Source organism: Bombus vancouverensis, chromosome 7 (genome assembly GCF_051014615.1).
Source record: "Bombus vancouverensis nearcticus chromosome 7, iyBomVanc1_principal, whole genome shotgun sequence".
Classification (NCBI taxonomy): Eukaryota; Metazoa; Arthropoda; class Insecta; order Hymenoptera; family Apidae; genus Bombus; species Bombus vancouverensis.
The window spans coordinates 5,993,713-6,013,900 of record NC_134917.1 but is presented as its reverse complement, the minus strand read 5'-3'; the positions used below and the strand labels follow the sequence as shown (position 1 = coordinate 6,013,900).

General features: G+C 32.6%; 1 protein-coding gene across 1 annotated transcript; it reads right to left on the bottom strand.

The window, feature by feature from the left end:
• Positions 1-885: 885 nt before the first annotated feature.
• LOC117164248 (prostaglandin E2 receptor EP3 subtype) lies at positions 886-19,766 on the bottom strand. Its single transcript, XM_033347193.2, has 6 exons — positions 18,418-19,766; positions 17,156-17,395; positions 7,721-7,895; positions 6,941-7,179; positions 4,314-4,542; positions 886-2,052 (listed from the first exon to the last, which is right to left on the bottom strand). Exons 1-6 carry the CDS (start codon positions 18,667-18,669, stop codon positions 1,940-1,942), a joined length of 1,248 nt encoding a protein of 415 aa, XP_033203084.1. The 5' UTR covers positions 18,670-19,766; the 3' UTR covers positions 886-1,939.
• Positions 19,767-20,188: the final 422 nt, after the last annotated feature.

The window sequence follows — 20,188 nt, the reverse complement described above, 5'->3', positions numbered from 1 at the left end:
ATTATTAATAATAGCGAAGTTAAGTAAGATCTTATTCGAAATCTAAGATGTAAAATCGATAAAACTGGCACTTAGTAACTCACGAATATTAATTTATTCAGTTACTTGAATTTTTATATTCAAATATTAATCCTCACATATCGTAGCACCAGACAGATTCAGACAAGCCATCAATTTTACATTTTAAATGTCATCACATGTAATTATTAACATTTATTTCCTATGAGAATTGAAAATATGTATTTTTTCTATCGGATATCAGAAACACAAAAAACCGTTTCTAAATCTCTAAAGTGATCTCTAAGAATTAATACTGAGTATTTATAGTGATACAAAGTTCACAAAAAAACAAATTTGTTAAACAAATTTATTACAAAAAAGAAGTAATTAAAATGTATTAATATAATTATATTGATACAATAGAAGGTGATAAAGTATTTATCGCTATAGGTTACATCGGCTTCCTCTAATGAAGTACCAACTTATTGTTTGTTAAGTATAAAGCACGAGACTACTGATTAATCTATTTATATGCGATAAGTATTTCCATCAGTGTCATATCTTGAAGAAAAGAAAGATATATATATATATATTTCTCTCTCAAGTTCTATTTAAATTTTATAAGGAAGTACATTGTATGATGAAAATACGCTTTGTATTTAATGCTTTGGTAAATTGTCGGTTCATTGCATTCATTTTGTAACTACTGCACACTTGCATTAATTTATTGACTAGACATATATTTACGCAACTATAGCAGAAGCATATGTCGAAATTTTCATTGCGATCATTTCTTGTTTACTTACTTTATTATACTTACTTAGAATATAGTTCTTGATACACTTAACTACACTTCTTGTTATTATATATTATCTTATGTGTATATTTTTCTTTTTATAGACAATTTGAAGCGAATTTTTACATTTCTCGCAAAATACCCGGATTAAAAAAGTACACCGAACAAACAACACTCACTCTCACTTGCAGACTGCAAACGAGTAGAGTCTTACATATTTTGCCGGGTATTCTATAACATTTTGAAGCTTTATTTTAATATACATATAATGTACATCCATTAATACGATACACGCACCATGTGCCATAATAATTTTTTGGAATGCTGTTTACTCACTTCTCTAATAAAATTCAACAATATATATAAGAAAAAAAAAAATAAAACAGAAAATAAGAATATCAACATCTGTCATATTTTCATGTAGTCCCATTAAATTCCCTTGATATATAAAGCGCGATACCTTTTTTACAAAACAGTTAAAAAATTAATTAGGTAATCAGAATATTAAAATATCCAAAATTACAACGATTAAAATTTTCCGTAAAATGTACCATGTACAATAACACGAAAACTGTACAGGAAATGTATGAACATTGAAAATATGCAAATTGTACACGAAAAATGAGCGAGGTATCAATCTCAATTAATCAGATTTATTCCTCAGTTACTCACTCTCATGATATTGAAGATTTCTAAAATGAAAATAGTTTCATACTCAAACTTTCCTTTGTTTTAAATATCCTTCTATCGTTAAGCAAAGTAAAAATCGTACAATTTCTTCATAATTTCGATATTTCGATCGATATCGATGCCAACTGAAGGTAATAGGTTTGCCAGGCGTTTGATGAGATATTATTGGTTAAGATATTTTAGTTAATAATCGAAACTATTTTAAATATTCTCCTAATTGCCAACACAATGATCGTAATTTCGTAACATCGAATTTTTTTCATAATTTTGCTCGATATCGATTCCAGTTCAAAGCAATGGATTCGCCAGTTATTCGATGGAAGTTCGTAGCGCGGTTACTCGTGTATATACCAAGCGAAGATCTTCCAACGTTCTCGAAGAGCCTGCAGCTCAAGCCTGCCTAACATCGTGACTATTGAGCCGTTTCAGGAAGATCATTCGCCGAAGCCTATCTCAGATCGGCACCGCCACTAAATGAGGATCGTGTTCCTCGCTGACGGGCATGGAGGGTGCCTCGGTGATCGGGTTCGACGGATCACCACTGCTGCTCTGGTGGTCTGTGGTACCTGTCAGGTGTTAGAGATTCCATTTCAATCGTACGGATCATCAACATCAGCCTAAGCTGATAGGAGAATACTACTTCTGCCAAAAGTTCTTCATCAGCTATGTTAATGAGAAAACTGATTGTTAAACTATGCAGATAATTATGCTATTGCTTAAAAGGTTGGGATCACTTATTCGATATGAAGAAATATTTGGGCTCCTATGTTTTTTATCAAATTTTATTGTTTTATGTTCGTTTATTTTTTTGCGTAAAACCGTATACTTTCTGGTTGCACTACTAGTTACGGGGCCTCCTGTATATTTAAAAAAAAATATATATATACTGGGTGGTTGGTAACTGGTGGTACAAGCGGAAAGGAGGTGATTCTACGCGAAAAAAGAAGTCGAAAATATAGAATAAAAAATTTTTTTTTTTAATTTTTCCATCGAGACAACTATCTACAGTGAGATCCGTTATAACGAGACGTGATAAAGTGCACGCGTACCGAGCGAAAATACAAAGTCGATTATCTCGAAAACAAAGCCACAAACGAAAAATTTTTATTCTATATTTTCGACTTCTTTTTTCGCGTAGAATCACCCCCTTTCCGCTTGTACCACCAGTTACCAACCACCCTGTATATATAGAACTACAGTGGAAAGATTATGAAGAAGAAGGCTATGATTATTAGGTTGTATCTATTTTTCAAATGTTTCGACGAGTCATGTCATGTGTATGAATTAAATAAAAATGCAATGAGATGTCACAAAAATACACTACAGAGATAAGAGATAATGGAAGGTATTTCCCCTAAACCTACCAAGAATAATAAATAGTGAATTAGTTTTTTTTAATTTTTTATTCTTTTTTTTGTGTGTGAACTATGGAGTGATCCCAAACTTGTAAATTTTAAGCGATAATGCATATTTCAAAAACGTAAAAACAAAAATCCCCCTATCTAACGTGGTTTAACGATTTTAACATATTTTCATTAGGTTTATACTTTGTACCTCCAAAATAAAATAGCTACTGTGTTTGATTGAAAATTTCTTTTCACAAGCGGCGTGCAATAATTACAGTGAACTATGAACGCTAGGCCAGATTAAACGAGGAAACGATAGAATATATTATTATAATAGAGTACATTGATTAGAAGATCAACCAATTATATTGATCAGGAGATTATAGTATAAGTTATAACAAAGTACATTGATTAGGAAATGATAAGGACGTGTTAAGTGGAGACTCAAACATGTTTCGGTAAGTACTAATTTGCTTATCCAAATCGTCACTAAGAATCGATTCAATATCAATTTGCAGCTCGTGTGAAAGTCCCCTATCTGTTGCGAGGCAACCAAAAAGATCATCGTCCCCTGAGGGCCTTCTTTATCGGCCTTCTAACTTCTCGTTATGCGTACCATGAAGAAACCGTATAATGGTTAGGTAGACCTTTAGGCAAACCATTTTCCGATAGACAAACTCACGATATTCATGTTAAATGACACGTTGAAAACCAAAAGTACATAGACCAATTACCCTTTGTTCTTTAGTCGTTCAAACGATTCAAAGTAAAACAGTGGTTAATTGGAAAGGTTCAATTATACAGTGTAAAATAAGTCACGCAATTGCGACGAGAGATATCTTACGTTTATTTAATCATAAAAAATGTCTTAAGATAGTACTTCTTATTAACAGAATATTATTAAATATTATTTTTAAGATAATATTATTAATATTATTAAATATTATATTATTACTAAATGTTAATGTACAATATTGAATATTGAAATCCACACAAGAAAAACATGACAAGTCAATCTTTGTTAACGTTCTAAATTCTGTCAGTTGGTGACTGAAAAGTTGTATACAATATATAACATAGTTAAAGAAAAGAATAATCTGATAAAAGAAACGAGTAATATAAGTTTAGTTGTTATGTTAATTTGACTTAATTAATAATAAACTGTATAATTAATGGTATTAATATTTGTTACGAGTTCAAGAAGGTGACATAAACATATATTTAATCCCAAACTGAAATGGAGAAATAGTTTTGATGTGGAGTAAACAACGTATTGAATTTTAGAAAAATTGTTCGTTTTTTTAAAGAAGATGGAAAATATGACTTATCATGTTTTTCATCTGTGGCCTTCATATCAAATATTCGAAGTAGATATTCCGCAATATATATCAAATTTCTATACTATCGGGTCCCACTTGCGTGACTAATTGTTCCCACCTCCTCTACACACGTAATTTCCGTTTCGAATTGATGAGACTCACCATTGAACGAACTCGACCGGCTTCTTACTGGCCAACAGATCTTGCAAAGGGGTTTCAGAAGGCGGAATCGTGGCCGTGGCATTCTCAATAGTACGTAGATGTACGGATCCAGGGTGAAGTGAATACAAAGAAGAACATCGGCCGCCAGGTGAAACATACGAATCAGTTTTCGCGCGAGTAGCGCCTTCTGAGGTAATTGCATTGCGAACTGTGCCAATGGGATGGAAATCTATCGAAACAAAACAGTAATGTCATAGTAAAGTAAAAACAACCTATGAAACTTAATAATTGAGATTAATATAAAAGAAAAAGTAATTAATTTTAATAAGCGTGTATAAATATTGTTGCGTACAACCTGAAAATATCAAGTATGACAATTAATTTATAATTTGTAAGAGTCACTTGTTTTAATACAAGACAATTTATTAATACTTATATTAAATTTTATTTCATACAATTACTAACAGTAGTTCAACTGCGCAGAAAGATCGAGATATGTGGTTTACAGAAACTCTACGATTTTTAATTCAGCTCAAATCAACTCTAACTCAGAACGACGACTTCACAAAGTTTCAAAATTATGAAACACAATGACCACTATTAGGAAAGTATAATTATAATTTGAGGTACGTTGGCTGAAAACGGCGTAGAATGAAAAGTATCACGGTCACCATAGAATCAGTATGAACGCACGCCTCTAGGGTCAATGACAGAAATACATGGTTATCGACGACAGACGTTGTGGAAAATTTTCCTCGTCAAAAATCTCTCCAACATCCGGTTTCGTTTACAAAGCGAACATTAACGTGTTACAAAGATCGATCGTTTGCGAGCGTCGCGATCGATCGTACGTGACGATATTCCAAACTAAATCCTCGTGTTTAACCTTCATCGCAGGCAGCGGAAATGCGTCACGTTTGCAATTTTGCTCGAGCAAATCGTTACATTATTTCCATCATCCTTGGAAACAGCTTCAAAAACGAGAAAATGAATAATTTTGTGAGAAGTTCAAGTGCAAGCTTTAAACGTGAGATTCGAGTGGTTGACTGGACTTCAGGGAACGTTACACGTTTTGTGAGGAAAACAACGTTCGTTGAATAAGATGCTGAGCGGATAAGGAGATGGAAATGCGGAATGCTCGTGAGTATGCAATCACCGTACTACAGTGAGTGCATTGTTCGAGGCGATTGTATTCTTGCCGGCAGGATACATTCTGATTACATTGAATTAAAAATTCAGGAATGCGAAAGCTTCGAGCAATGGCAATGATTCCTCTGGAATAACACGAAATTTCCTATCCGGATTTATGAATCAATGAACCTATGTTTATCTATGTCCACTTTTCGACGCCATAATACGTATATATTGAAATATTGTGGATCTTTGAATAAAAATCCGTAACTTCACTGTCCAATGCCTCCTTTGATGTACTGGATCTGACAGGTTTCATTCATTATTTCAAGATCAAAGATAAGACAAAATATATAATTACATAAATATTCTAACTCTTTAACTGCTACTGATGCTATGAGCGATGAGCATTCAACTGAGTTTACTTTACCGTTTACTACAAGCCATTGTTATTGGCAGTTAAAGGAATATTTTCGTTGTAAAAAGAAGACGATGAAAAATATGTTTAGTACATACTTTTTGATTGAACTAGCCTTTTTCAGTTTATTCAACTACACGTCAACATAATTAAACATCGATTAATGTTATATCAACTACATCAATATCGGAATTGAATCAAATATCATCTAGTACATTATTATCAATTGTTAGATGGATACTTTACGAAAGGTACATGGTATAGAATGAAAAATGTTGTTTCACTTTGAAAGTCTCGTCACGGGAGATACGACGGCAAATTTTATCGATGTTTTGTCGGTGTTGGAGCAAATACTATTGTCGAAAGGATCTTCGAAAACCGCGTCACGTAAACACCATTGCCTCCATAAAAGAAAGTAACCGGAAACTCTTCTATCATAGAGACTTCCTTCTCGCAATCCGTTGACAAAACGTATCATTATGGCGAATTAAGATGACAACGAGATGAGCAAATACAATACAAATAGATATGAATTAATTACGATTTAATTGTCAGCGTTGTATTAGAGGGAACAGAAAATTATAATCCATGATAACACAGGTGAATCGATATTGTCACTTGCTGGTTCCTTGATATTACTACATTTTTTTAATATTACACGAAAATTTACAATTTACAAGAAAATTGTGCAATTTAACAAACTTTAAAATCAATGAAAAGATTAGCGATGCAAAGTATAAAATGATAAAACACTATTCTTTTAATCTCCCTTGCAATCAGTTACAATTTATCCAACAATTTAAATCCTTTGTTAGGAAATAAATTGTAGCAAGACAAGACAAAGAATGTAATTAAAGATATTTTCTTGATAGACAATTCTAGATGCTACCTAGTGTAATTAAGTATCTAAAGACACGTCTTTATCCAAAGATGTTCGAAAGCGGAAGGACTGGAAGTTACGACTTCTCCGAATTTTAATTAGCTTGCCAAAAACAATCGCAAGAGTCATTTAATTGTCGAGGGTGTTCCGGCGTGAACGAATTAATTTAATCAATTACTTCCACGATCGATCGCTTACCATTTGTGGCATCCAACAGACAACAAACGATATTGATAGTACGGCCATTAATCTTGCGAATGCCCTTTCCTCCGCGGTAGTGACGATTTCTGGTGTTGGTCCTGACGTTGACAAAAGTGGCTTCGCTCTTGAAGAAGATCTCGTCACTCGTCGGAGCAGCCCAGTTTTGTGATTTAGCCTACTAAGCGCTCTAGAAACCGCCAAATTGCACCAAACTATCGATAGGCAGAGACCCGTACCTGCCGTTTAAAAAGAGCAATTAAGATCTTCACAATATGCAAATATACATTTGATATGGAAATTATTTCTTTTTCACATAATACAATTATAGAACAATCAACCGTGCAAAAGTTTCAAGAAATTGTGAATGACAATTTTTGTAAAATCATTTTTGTTAATCATATTAGCATTACAGCATATTTTATTCAATTTTCAATCAAGGCTGAATCATTGTGACAAAGATCACAAACTGCAGTGATCGTTTAACGATATTGATCGAATTTAAAATAGGAATTATCAAAATGTATCGTTTTGTTGTTTAGAGCTATGGCAACACTGTTACTGTGCACTAATTCATACAAAATAAAAAAAAGGAATAAACAAATACACAAGTCGCTTTAGACACACGTCAATCGTTCCATTTTATTTTCCTTTCATTAAATGAATGAAGGGTCCAATAAAAAACGATTCGGATTATCAAGATTTCACCACATCAAATTATTATATAGTAACTGAAACATATTTAAGGATTTATTAATCTCAGCGATACCTCGTACTTACCGAAAACGAACCAAACATACGCGTAGGCGATATCAGTTGGATCGGTGGCTTCTCTGTATCGAATACATCGTTCGCCTTTGTAATACACGCCAAAACCCATAACTGGCATGCTTGTCAACGCTAGGGCGATTAACCAGAGCACTAGCATGCAACGTACAATTGCTGGGTATGTCACCTGCTAGGAAACACATACGTGTCACAGATTTAGTAGTACAAGAAGCAGGAAGTAGTATATGTTCCGTCGATAGTGTGGTAATCGAAGAAAGGAAAAAAATTAAGAAATAATTACTACCTACATGTTATAATTAAATATTATGATGATTATTTTATTATTTATTATCGATTATGTATTATTCATTATTATATATAATTATTCGTACAAGAATTTTACAATCCCAAAAAATTGAATTTTTCAAAATTAATTCTAGCAGTAATTTATCCTATGTTATATTATGAATTCGCTATATTCAAAGCACTGTTGACTGACTTCAGAATTCTGAGTAAAAAATAGTATTTCCATCCCTTATCAGCATATGCTATACCAACTTTTCCATAAAGAAACAAGTGCACAATGTGAAAACAGAGTTTAGTATCAGTTTCTTTTTGCTTACATTCACAACCACATGTCCTTCTTCGACACGTATGATCGCATCGATCATTGCTCAATGAGGCAAAGTCAATGAACTTCGATGAATGACGCGTGGCAGAAAGCAAACGAAGAATATCGATTCGATTCTAATGGACCGATTGTAACAACGAGCAATTGGTAAATAGAATGGCGTCGAAAGGAAAAGAGTCATCGCTATTTTGTAAATGAGTTTCAACGTTTCCAGACAACACGAGGAATCTTATGAACGGGAACCAGATATAATGTAGATGGTGTTTTTCTTTTAGACAACATTCGGCTTAAAATAGGTGAACTCTTGATCTGCGTCACTATACCACTAGGGTTGCTGACGATTTTAGATCTTATTTTAGATGTCTTGGGCACAGGAAAAATGCGAAAAGGGAATCATTATGATATCATTGTTTACATGGGGTGGAAAGTTTCTTCGTCATCAAGTAGACAATTCTCGAAGATGGACTCTTGGAATTTAAAGAAAGTAAAGCTCATTATTTGCAGAATGAAATTCTGTATTTTCCAGATATTGCGCTTAAGGGTTGAAGCAATTTATCGTGCTAGTTGTTATTTGCGAAACGTTATGTTTTGGAGACGTATGTTCCCAAAAATTTTTGAATTACTGTAAGGGAATAGAATTGTTTTGACATGATAATATAGATGTTTGCATCATAAAAATAAAAAAGCAGACTGTAAATCTTGAAATAGTACACAAATAATATTTTACCTGGCACAAAAAATGTAATATTCTGAATATACAGAATATACAAGAATCACTAATACAATTGTGGAACATTTAGAACAGTACATCGGTGAGATAGCATGAGGTATCGTTTGCTTAAAATTTTATATAGGGTATTATATTTTTATTGAAATTAGGTTGGGGTCTCGAGGGTTGCTTTTTTCATTGCGTAAGTTTACCTGAGCGTTCAATTTTGTCTGATTGAACGGGTTGTCCAATTTCTACACTATCTTATTCGCAAAGGTGGAAATAAAAGATGAGAAACGTAAAGATTACTTATTATTATGGATTTAAATAATTTACAGTCTATTTCATACATAAATTAGATCATACAATAAATAATTTTGTGAACAATGATATTACGAATGTCATAAGAATTAATGGTTAGTAATCTGACATTTTTCTAGCTCTCATTGAATTTATCTTCAGCTCCTAAAAAACTTTTATTAAAAATTAATGCAGTCCATAAAACACGTTGCCGTATGTAATAAATCGCTCTAGATAGTACTTGATCATATTATTTAATTAAAACATCTTTTTTCAACACAAAAACGAGATAATGAATAAAATATTCTTCTTATCATATTCTTTTATATGTACGTCTAAAACAAATATACGAATATCATCGCTCAAACGTCGTGGCAAACGTGTTCTTTGAGAAATGGGAGAAGAAATGAAACCTTCACCGACAACTTTTTGTTGTACTTCTGCGGAGGTGGCTAAGTGCTTTCCAGAGGAAAAAGTGGAAGCCCATTCACAAGAGGCGTTCAGTACGTAGAGAAAATAAAGGGGTTAAGGGAAACTGTAATAATTGCTGAGACATCGTGTCGTTTTTATTGTACCTCCTGCTTCTGCTATTGCCTTTCGAGAAATATTCGCTGTTTTACAACGCAACGTGTTTTTACAATATCAAAATTACCAGAATGTTTAAAATGACCAACTCTTAACTTCTTTTTATATGATCACTGTAAAAAATATTCATAGAGTACTTAAGTTTAACAAAATTATTATAGCACATTGTTTATTAACAAATAAAAAATATAATCTTCATATTCAATATAGTTTTCATATAATTTTCGAAAAAAAAGAACGGAATGCGATCCTATTCCTGTTTTAAAAATATTAATAAATATCTAGAAAATAGTGAAAACATATGCGTAAAAAACATATTCGTCGTTATTGCTTCATAGGATACAATATACATAGATATTTAAAAAATAATCTCTTAAAAAAGTGGGTTGAAAAGACAGTTTCATCGCGATACAAAAAAACGACCCAAAATATAATGTTAGTAATACGCGAGCCTGAATCTTGTATTTCGGAACGCCTAAAAACACCTCCACAATCCACAGATATAAATATTATCGAAAATATATATGACCAGCTGAAACGAAAAATACGGAGTCACCATATTTCATCAAAGAATGATTGAAAAAGGACTCTTTCAGAAGAATAGAAAAATACTTCAAGTAAATTACTCATCAATTTAATAAATTCAATGTTTCAATGTTTTGTCGTTTCAACAACGGCTTCAAGCCATAATAAAATCAGAAGGAAACCCCACTAAGCATTAAAATAATTAAACTTGGCAATTTCCTCTCCTGGATATGTATTAGGTAAGTCTTATTAGTTTTTCCCATTAAACTGTAACTGTACAAATACTTATTACGCATATATTTTTGCCATTTTTTAGACACTTGTTAATATTTTCACGAAGAATATAGATAATCCATGCTTTTTTAATGAAAATTATTTTACAGATTTGTAAGAATACGCGCGTTTTTTTTTGTCAAAATTTTGTTAATGAACGATATTCTACAATATTTTTAATAAAATTAATTATTCTACGAATACTTTTTGTACTGACTATATGATGCTTTTTACAGAATTTTTTGTTGCTTGTAAAATATTAGTTCTTTTTTTTACGTTGTTTAATTGTTCATATGTTCCCTTCTTCCTTTTCCCTTTTAAATACCAGATCATTTTTAATTTTGACACGTACATTTTGAAAATAATATTGGATGCTCTCAAGAAATCTAGAAATCTTAAATTCGATGGACAGAAAGTTGCTGTAGTCGATACATAGTTCGCATAACTGCTCTTTATATCAAAGGAAACATTGTTTCACGGGGACTAAAATCAGGAGGTTGGTAGGTATTACGAGGTATTACGAGTGTTAAGTCTGAGAAATGGATGACGATGAAGATTGAATAATTTCTTCTCTGTTTGATGTAACGTTCGCAAATATTAATAGCCAAATAATAAAATAAATAACAGTACAAAATACTTGGAGAGTTTAGGTTCAGACTATAATCTGATCAACTAGAAAGATCTAAAGTGTGAATATTTATGATTATAACTATGTACTTATGAAATTTTGTTCTCCCTTATTAAAATAATGCTTATTAAAGCACAATTTTATTAAAGTACAACATTTGAAACATACAGTTAAAAAAAGATGATAAACAGCTAAAAATAAACGATGGAGTTAAGAAGCCAAAACATAGTAATTTACAAGCATTAATGAACTAATGAGTTTTCAGACTTAGTTACCTTGATATATCGTTCCCGGATAAAATCAAAGAATGTAAGATAATATTTCGTTTCTTAATATCGCCAACAGAAAAAAGATAAGTTAAAGTATTCTCTATATATATTTTACAACAGGAAACTAATTTTCACAATCGTGTACCGCACATCCTTACAATATGTCTACAATTGACCACTTCATTTCGGCAGAAGTGAAAATTTCTCACACCATAACTGTAAATATCCACGAGTAAAGAAGCGATATTACACGGATAAAGTTATCCACATGTTCAACGATAAATAAAAAGCTTGATATGTAATATTTTGTTTCTCGACAAATTACAAAAATAATATTCTATCACAACATTAATAAATTTTAGCTGAATCTGTTTTCTTCTAGTTGGCAAAAACTATAGATAAAAGCATTATTTTCATTCCGTTAGTTACATTGATTTCCTTTGGGCGGGGTGGGCCGAATTAGGAAACATTAAATGTACCACATCTTTTAAAACATAGTCACTTAGTGTGAAATAATATGCTATTGTACATGCGATCATTTACGGTTATCGAACACAATACGAGTATGAGGTTATGACGATAATGCTAATGCATTCTACATACCTACATACATATAATTGAACAACAAAATGAGCTTAACAGTATCAATAATTTTTAATTGCTTTAATGTTACCCTGGAGAATATAAAAAAATCAATTTTTCACGCGACTCTAAACCTCCAATCAAAAAAAAGAAAAATACATATATACAGGGTCATTGGTAACTGGTGGTACAAGCGGAAAGGGGGCGATTCTACGCGAAAAAAGAAGTCGAAAATATAGAATAAAAAAATTGTTCTTTTTTTAATTTTTTCAAAATCTACAGTGAGATCCGTTATAACGAGACGTGATAAAGTGCACGCGTACGGAGCGAACATTCAAAGTCGATTTTCTCGAAAACAAAGCCTCAAACGAAAAATTTTTATTCTATATTTTCGACTTCTTTTTTCGTGTAGAATCACCCCCTTTCCGCTTGTACCACCAGTTACCAATGACCCTGTATATAATGAAATAATATTTTAAATTATTATCCAAAGAGTGTCTAATTATAAAATTCTACATCCTACAAGGTTAGATCAATCTCTTCTTCACGAGTTTAAAATATCAAGAAGCTAGTAGTATTTTTATCCTCTATCTTCATTAATTGGTCCCCAATATATCTCTAAAAAAACGTTCCAACAAGAAGTTACTGCGTCATAACTTCCACCGACCTAAAACACGATTCTCCTAGCGATCTTCATTTTTTCGTTGCAAGCCACGCTTGGCTCAAAAATTCGTTCCATAAAGCACTTAAGCAGCTCCGAATCCCCTCTTATGTAACCAAAATATTTCGTGGAAACGCGATAGAGTGGAGACTATTTCTCAATCGTTAGCTCGTGATTTTCGTTGGTTATTAGAAGCGAAAAACGAAACATTGGTCCGGGGTTCCTCGCGAAAGTGCGTTCTCACATCGTGAATCACTCGTTGCCAATTCATATATCCTCTTTTCATATATTCGTCGCGAACACGACGTTTACGAGCTAATATCGCGAAGATAGTTTTCGCATAAAATCGAAAGATAATTTTACGTAGTGTCCAATCATTGATCCAATTCATTTCGGCTTAGAGTCACAATTCTTCCTTTTTCATTTTTCATTTTATAATTCTAATTTTTTATCAAATTTAGCGTTAAACCATCATCAAAGTGTTGTTGAGATTGCGACACTATGTTTGGACCGATAGAGAGGAATCTGTTACAGATAATAACAATCCACACGCGTTCAGAGGATATCAATCCGCAGTTCGTCGACATTATAATCATCTTTTCGTCTTCTGCTCTTATATCGTTGAAGTTACCTACCCGTCGCAATCAAAGGTGAGATCTATCATGTTCTAAATTTATAGCGTGTTCAACGAGTTCTCAACGACTGCTAACAAGAGGACTGGATTTTCTAGTTTTCCTTCTAATCTGCTTTGAATCGACCAGTTGATTGTGGCCTATTTTTGAAGTTACTCCATTAAAGCGGAAGTATGATGCGTATGGATGATAAAGTGGACGACGTTTTTTTATACAGACGATTGATTTCAGTCTTTGGTATTTTAGAGAAAAATTATAGTGCAGCGTTATTGATAGAAAAATACAAAGTTCCAGCTTAACAAACAAGATGCAATATGAAAATTAATTATGGCTCGTAAATGTGGAACATATTGATGACTGCCGAGAAACGGTCATATTGATGAACGTATTAATGATTGTCGATAAACGATTGTAATTTATAAAGATTATTTCAATTGTAGTCTGACAGCTATAACGTAACTATATTGGGATGTGGTTTTTGGTGTCAGCTTGATGAAAATATTGAACACATATGTAGATAAATAAACTTTGGCTCAAAAATTGTGGGATATCTCGTATTTAATAAAATGTGATATTTGGTGTAAACTATGAATATGTTATGTAGTAGCGTATAATTCCTTTATCGTATCAAGTATCGAGTTAAATGAATTGTTACAAGATAATTGAATCATAATTTTTTCCAATTATGGTGCAAATATATAAATGTTCCAATAAGTACATACACAGAAAAATACACACTATAATAGAGATAAGGTAGGTAAAGGATAAAGATGTATAATTTATGGAAATAATCCTAGCATTAATTTTACAGCTATAACTTTAGTAAATGATACTGTATCATATGGTTTCAAGTTTACGGCCACTGTACGTGCGTGGATACACGTATCCTAAGAAAAAGTTTAAATACCAGTGACTGACCATTCAGTGCAGAAGTGTGGTTTACATTAATTTCACTGAACCTGAATCTCTGCCTACTAAAAGTCGAGATACGTGCTAAATAATTCAAGAGGTTCGAAATTCGAATGAATTCGTAATTCTTTTTTTTTCATTACTTAATCTGTAGTATATAGCGTAACATAAATAGAAATTATATTGCATTATTTTAAAAATCTTACAGTAACTAAGAATTCAATATAAAATATCGAAACTTGTAAAAGTATTTTCTTCGATAATAAATTTTAGATGAAAACTACTGTTTAAAAAATATGGAATGTGTCAAGGAAATTTCTTAATACACTAATTAAATTGAGGACGATAAAATTTAACAATAATGATCCAAGAGTAACATCACAAATCGAACAGTGTATGAAGACATTGAATATATTTAAATAATCTAGTGAAATTAAATATCGAATGAACAACTCAATGATTGAAAACAGTATAGGCGTTATGCATGGACATATTTGGGCTACAATATGGGTCACGAATTTTTCACCGCGACACGCGACGCAACAAGTTCAATTGTATTCAGTGCCGATAAAGCACACATGTTTCATTCCCAAACCAAATGTAGCCATGGTATTAACATGAAAATAAATTTTTTTAATTGGGACATGAAATAATTAGCTGCTGGTGATCACGTACGTCTTTCTTTTTCTCAGAAACAACTTAAGGACTTTCCAAAGCTATCACTTGTTATCATTATCATGGGAAATGTGACCGTCTGCTGTGAACCATGATCCCCTTTAATCACATTTCTTTAATTTGACCAAAAAATATATATCAAAGAATTGCAAAATTTGATAAAATCATTCGAGAAATAATTTCAAATAAAGTAAAATGGGCCAAACGTATTATCAACAAATTTCTTATAATTTTTCTACGTAAATTAAACAGTAGCCAGAAAAAATAATTTATATCTGATTCATATCTGAAAGTAATTTATGTCTCTCTATTATATTTGACAAAACTGTTTTACGAAAATAATCCTTCTTCTTTGGTCACTTGTCGAATTACACAACATAATATTAAAGGGAAACAGGATATACATTTTGATAGTCCAACTGCATCAGAGAAACACTTGTTCCTCAGCCAGTTTAAATAATTGTTTCCGCTGCGTTTTAAATGGCCGTAGATTGATTCGACCGAATCGTTGGCTACATCCAAGTGATGGAGTTAATATTTGCGTACTGTCAACCCTGATACCGTACGTACATCTTCAGATTCTGAAGAATTTCATTGCGAATATTTTCCTTAAGCATGTATTTTAATGATTGATATCTAACAAAAAAACCAATGGTATCATCGCCTTCAAGTAAAAAGATATTTTATACCATTTTTCAAATATTTTTTTATGATAATATTAATTCTTGCTTACTTTTGATGAAAGAACTGCAGTGTGTCAAGTTCTCTGATTCAACATTTCCAATGAATGATCTTCCGGTTTTAACGCTCCGGTCATATAGTTAGTTTTTAAAATAGAGTATAGCGAATAAAGTGATATAAAGAAGTAATTGTAGTTAAATAAATATCAATTTCCAGTTGCTTCTAACTTAGTGCAAGTCTAATAAATATCTAATTTAAGTAAACTATCTTAGTTAATAGCGATAGGTGTAAAAAGTTCGGCATTGTATAATCCCTAATAACAAGTATGCGCAAACATTTTCCTACAATGTCTTACAGAGTACAAATATTATCAATAAAATATTAAACAGCATTGTCATTTTCAGTAAATATTCACATCAATTCCTGTCAATGTTGTCTATTGAAAAAATGGGTCAGGTCCATATGGTACATCTACCTACACTCTTAACGTAACATTTATCACGTACAGATAAAACCTATGAAGCTGCTTCGACTATGTTACAATGGTGTTTTCACTCTCCTTTTATCTCTGTAACGTATATAGTTTCAAACTAGTCCTAATAGAATAATATCTAGTGTTTCTGGTATTAGACTCTTACTTTTATTTTCGATCGATTTCGTCCGTATTTTGCATAATTTTCAATTAATATTCAGAAGATTGATCCGAACCTCCTTATTACTATTATTTACTGTTAAAATACTTCACAAACCTTGAAAATACTTCATGAAGAAATATCGAAAAAATTTCGCGGAAATTTGGATTAAATATCAATATATTTATTTAATAAAAACGAATTAATTCATTTAAAAGTTAATTTAAAAATTAATTTTTTTTTCGACCATATCAGTGTGTTCTTCAATCTCTAATTATCGAATTAATTGCAAGAATAGTAAAACGCAATAACGATTTTTAAAAATAATTAACCAATTAGGGAAACGCTGCGTTTTTTCCAAAGTTTTAATTTGAATTTCAAGATTTTCGTCTTTCATCGTCAGGATATCCTTGCGAGAAAATCTTGGCGCCACTTTCCCGATCATATTCGATGCGAGAACAAGCTATCGTGAATATGAATAACTAATTGAGAAAAAGAAAAACATTTTCGGTCCAAAAATTTATTCAACTTTTTATGATATATGTGTACATTATTTTTCAATAATGTTTTGAATACTCGATTTAAGTTATGTAACTGGAGATATACAGCTTCAAGTAGCCTGCAAGTGTTAGATAGGATCTAACGATGTGAAAGTAAATGTAAGATGAAGGGAAAATCCAACGATAAGCTCCTGCCAATACCAAAGTCAATACTAGTTGGTCGTTTGAAAAGGTTTATCAAGGATCTTGACTTACCCTCTGATAAACGAAGGGTCTGGTCAAGGCTAGCCACCTCTCAGCTGCCATTACGATGGCTACGCAACCACTGAATAAACCGAAGAGCCTCCATACCACCCGAAGGGAACAAAACCCCCTGGTAGACATCACACTGCCTACATAGATCGTGATGTACATTTGCACCATCATCCCTAACAATGCGACCAGGTCGTTGATGGCCAAACAACGCAGCATCACCAAATGTTTTCGGTTTCTCCTCTGAAACAATTTATTTCAATTTATATACCAATTAGCTCAAATTACTGAATATATTTAGATTATTTTGAGAATTTCTGTAATTTATCTTGCTGTTTGTACTCTTTGATATATGACTCTTCTTTTTGAATGACAATCTGTACATTATTAATTTTATTATTGAATTTTAATTTTATTTTATTATTAATATATCCTTTTTATATTGTAACTATGTACAAGTAGCCTATATACTATTCACTTTATTATTAAAAAGTAAACATATTTTGTCACTGCTTATGTTGGTCGGTAGTATTGAATGAGATAAAGTGTCAACTTTCTCTATTATGCTCAATGAGATATATCACACCCTTGCTACAAAAGTAATCTTCCACTGAATAACTCGTAAAATATGTTCTCGAGATATCACTATAAAAAAGTTCTTTAGGATTATAAACTAGAAACGACAAAAATATTATATGATCCTATTTTATGAATATTTTTTTCGCACTGATAATTTTGATGAATAAGATGATATATTACTATGTGTTTAAAGACAGTTTTTTTAGACATCCAGAGAACCAATGTTTCTGAGCTACGTATTTTCGAATCAAGGGCGCGATATCTATTACTCATTAGCGTTTAAACCCGCATCGAAATATTTGTTTAGGGATACACCCACTGTTAATAGAGATACTGTTATTTGTGAAGCAATAGTTATTCATTATCTCTGGGAATTACTATCAATCACATTTCTTAGAAGCGTTTAAATAGATACTTTATGACAGTAATTTACAAGACACAATTAGTTTCTTTCTCTGTTGTTAGCATTCAATATAAAATATTACCAATAAATACAAATATAATATCATTCCAACGTTACTAATATTAAAGTCTTATAATATTAATTATCTTTAATAATTATCCTATTAACAGAAGTTATAATATATATCGATAGATACATGTATAATAGAATTTCAATATTATTAAACAAATTAGAGATAGAAGTTATCGATTAGTCGTAGAATACGCAATGGAAGTGTTATTACCTTATCTCGATGAAAAAGTATGACTAGAGCAGACACATTGCCAATTACGCCGGTAATATATACAAGGGTGAGTACCACCTGAGAGGCGAAAGTCACGTGTCTTTTTGATGGATTCAGAACAACGTTGGATATTAGGGTCGAATTCAGCGTCGAATTCAGCGTCGAATTCAGCGTTGAGTTCAGCGTCGAGTTCAGTGTCGAATTCATTATTGACAAGGTTTCGTTCCAAACCTCTATCGAGGTGAGCGACATTTTTTACGACTCTCTTTCTTTTTTACGGTTCGTAAGTAGCGTCAATCGATATTCCACGTAATATATAGTATCAAAATCGCAACCAGGCAATGTCCGTATCTGAATCGCTTGGTGGATAACTTCAAGCGGAAGTCTCGACAATATGATCGATGATGGAACGATTCAGAGACCTCATTGTTTATATGGATCGTTCACTCTGTTTCACAATCGTTGATCTCGACTAATCGTCTATTTTCTCGGCTCGTGCCTATCTTTTTCTTTCCTCTATGTAAATGGGAACTATGCTGAAGAAAAAAACGGTTGAAATTTTTCCCGCTAAAGCATTATTTCATGACGACAATTTCTTAAATCGGCTTGTTGATCTTCATTATTTGTATCGCTGCAGTTATCATGTACCTTTGGTACTGTATTATCGTATCTTACTCTTCGACGGGCGCTGTTGCTGTTACGCAGGCCACCGCCTTGAGTTTCTTATGAAATGTGACAACGTTGTATTTGGACCCTTTTGTAAGACTACCTGCAGTCCTACCAGGGGCCCTTATTCAAGTCAGGCTACATATGCTGCGAGCAACAGCCAGTGCAACGGTCCAACTGCTCGGATTCATCGATCGAACAGCTCAAAACAGAAATAAATCTCTGTGAAACCTGTTGCTGCGTGTAGGCCAGTTATCCTCTTGTGCGCTCTTTGGATCGAAAGTAACATCAAAGTTTACCAGTGAGAAAAATTAAAGAGCAGAGTGGAACTTCAAAGACGCCTCTTAAACTCGCTTGTTAGAGTATTCTTCGTCATTCGTTGAGTGGTAAGAAGACAATTACACGAATCTATACATATTTAACTTGTATCTTACTAACTGCATATCTGAAGTAGGCCAATTCGATAGACTGTCGATGGAATTTCTTTTCAATTTCTTTTAAACCTCGATCACCGAATTGCTAAGTGAAATCGCCGACTCTGTCGATAGCTCGATACGTTCTTCTCTGTTTCTTCTTCAGAAGATATTAGCAAAGAATTAACGATGCGAACCTGCGATTCCTCTAATCGAACTTAAAGATGTGGAAGAGGAAAAACACACTTCCAATACCTCCTTCAATCGCGAGAGTCGTCGCCACACTGATCCAAACCACGCGGTCGCCTCGAGTTTTGTTTACAATCGATAGGCGTTCTGCTAGTGCGCCTGCGCCGCATTTTAAAGTCGGCGTCTGTTTGGCGCCATAACTTAGGGATGCTTTTGCTTAGGAATTTAACGACTTCTTCTTTATCGTTGAAAATTTCGATTTGGATGAGTTTGAAGTGGATTCGTACAAACTTTAATTCGAGATCCTTAATGCAACATTTTTGTAGAAATGATATGTATATAAATGAGAATATTGCAGAATAGTATGCTTTAGATTGTAATCTTTACTGTGTTGTTATATATAAAATACTATAACAATACCAAATACACATAATAGTATCAAATAATTGTGTCCATGACGAAAATATGCTACTACACTGATCTAAGCTATAAGTAAAATCAGA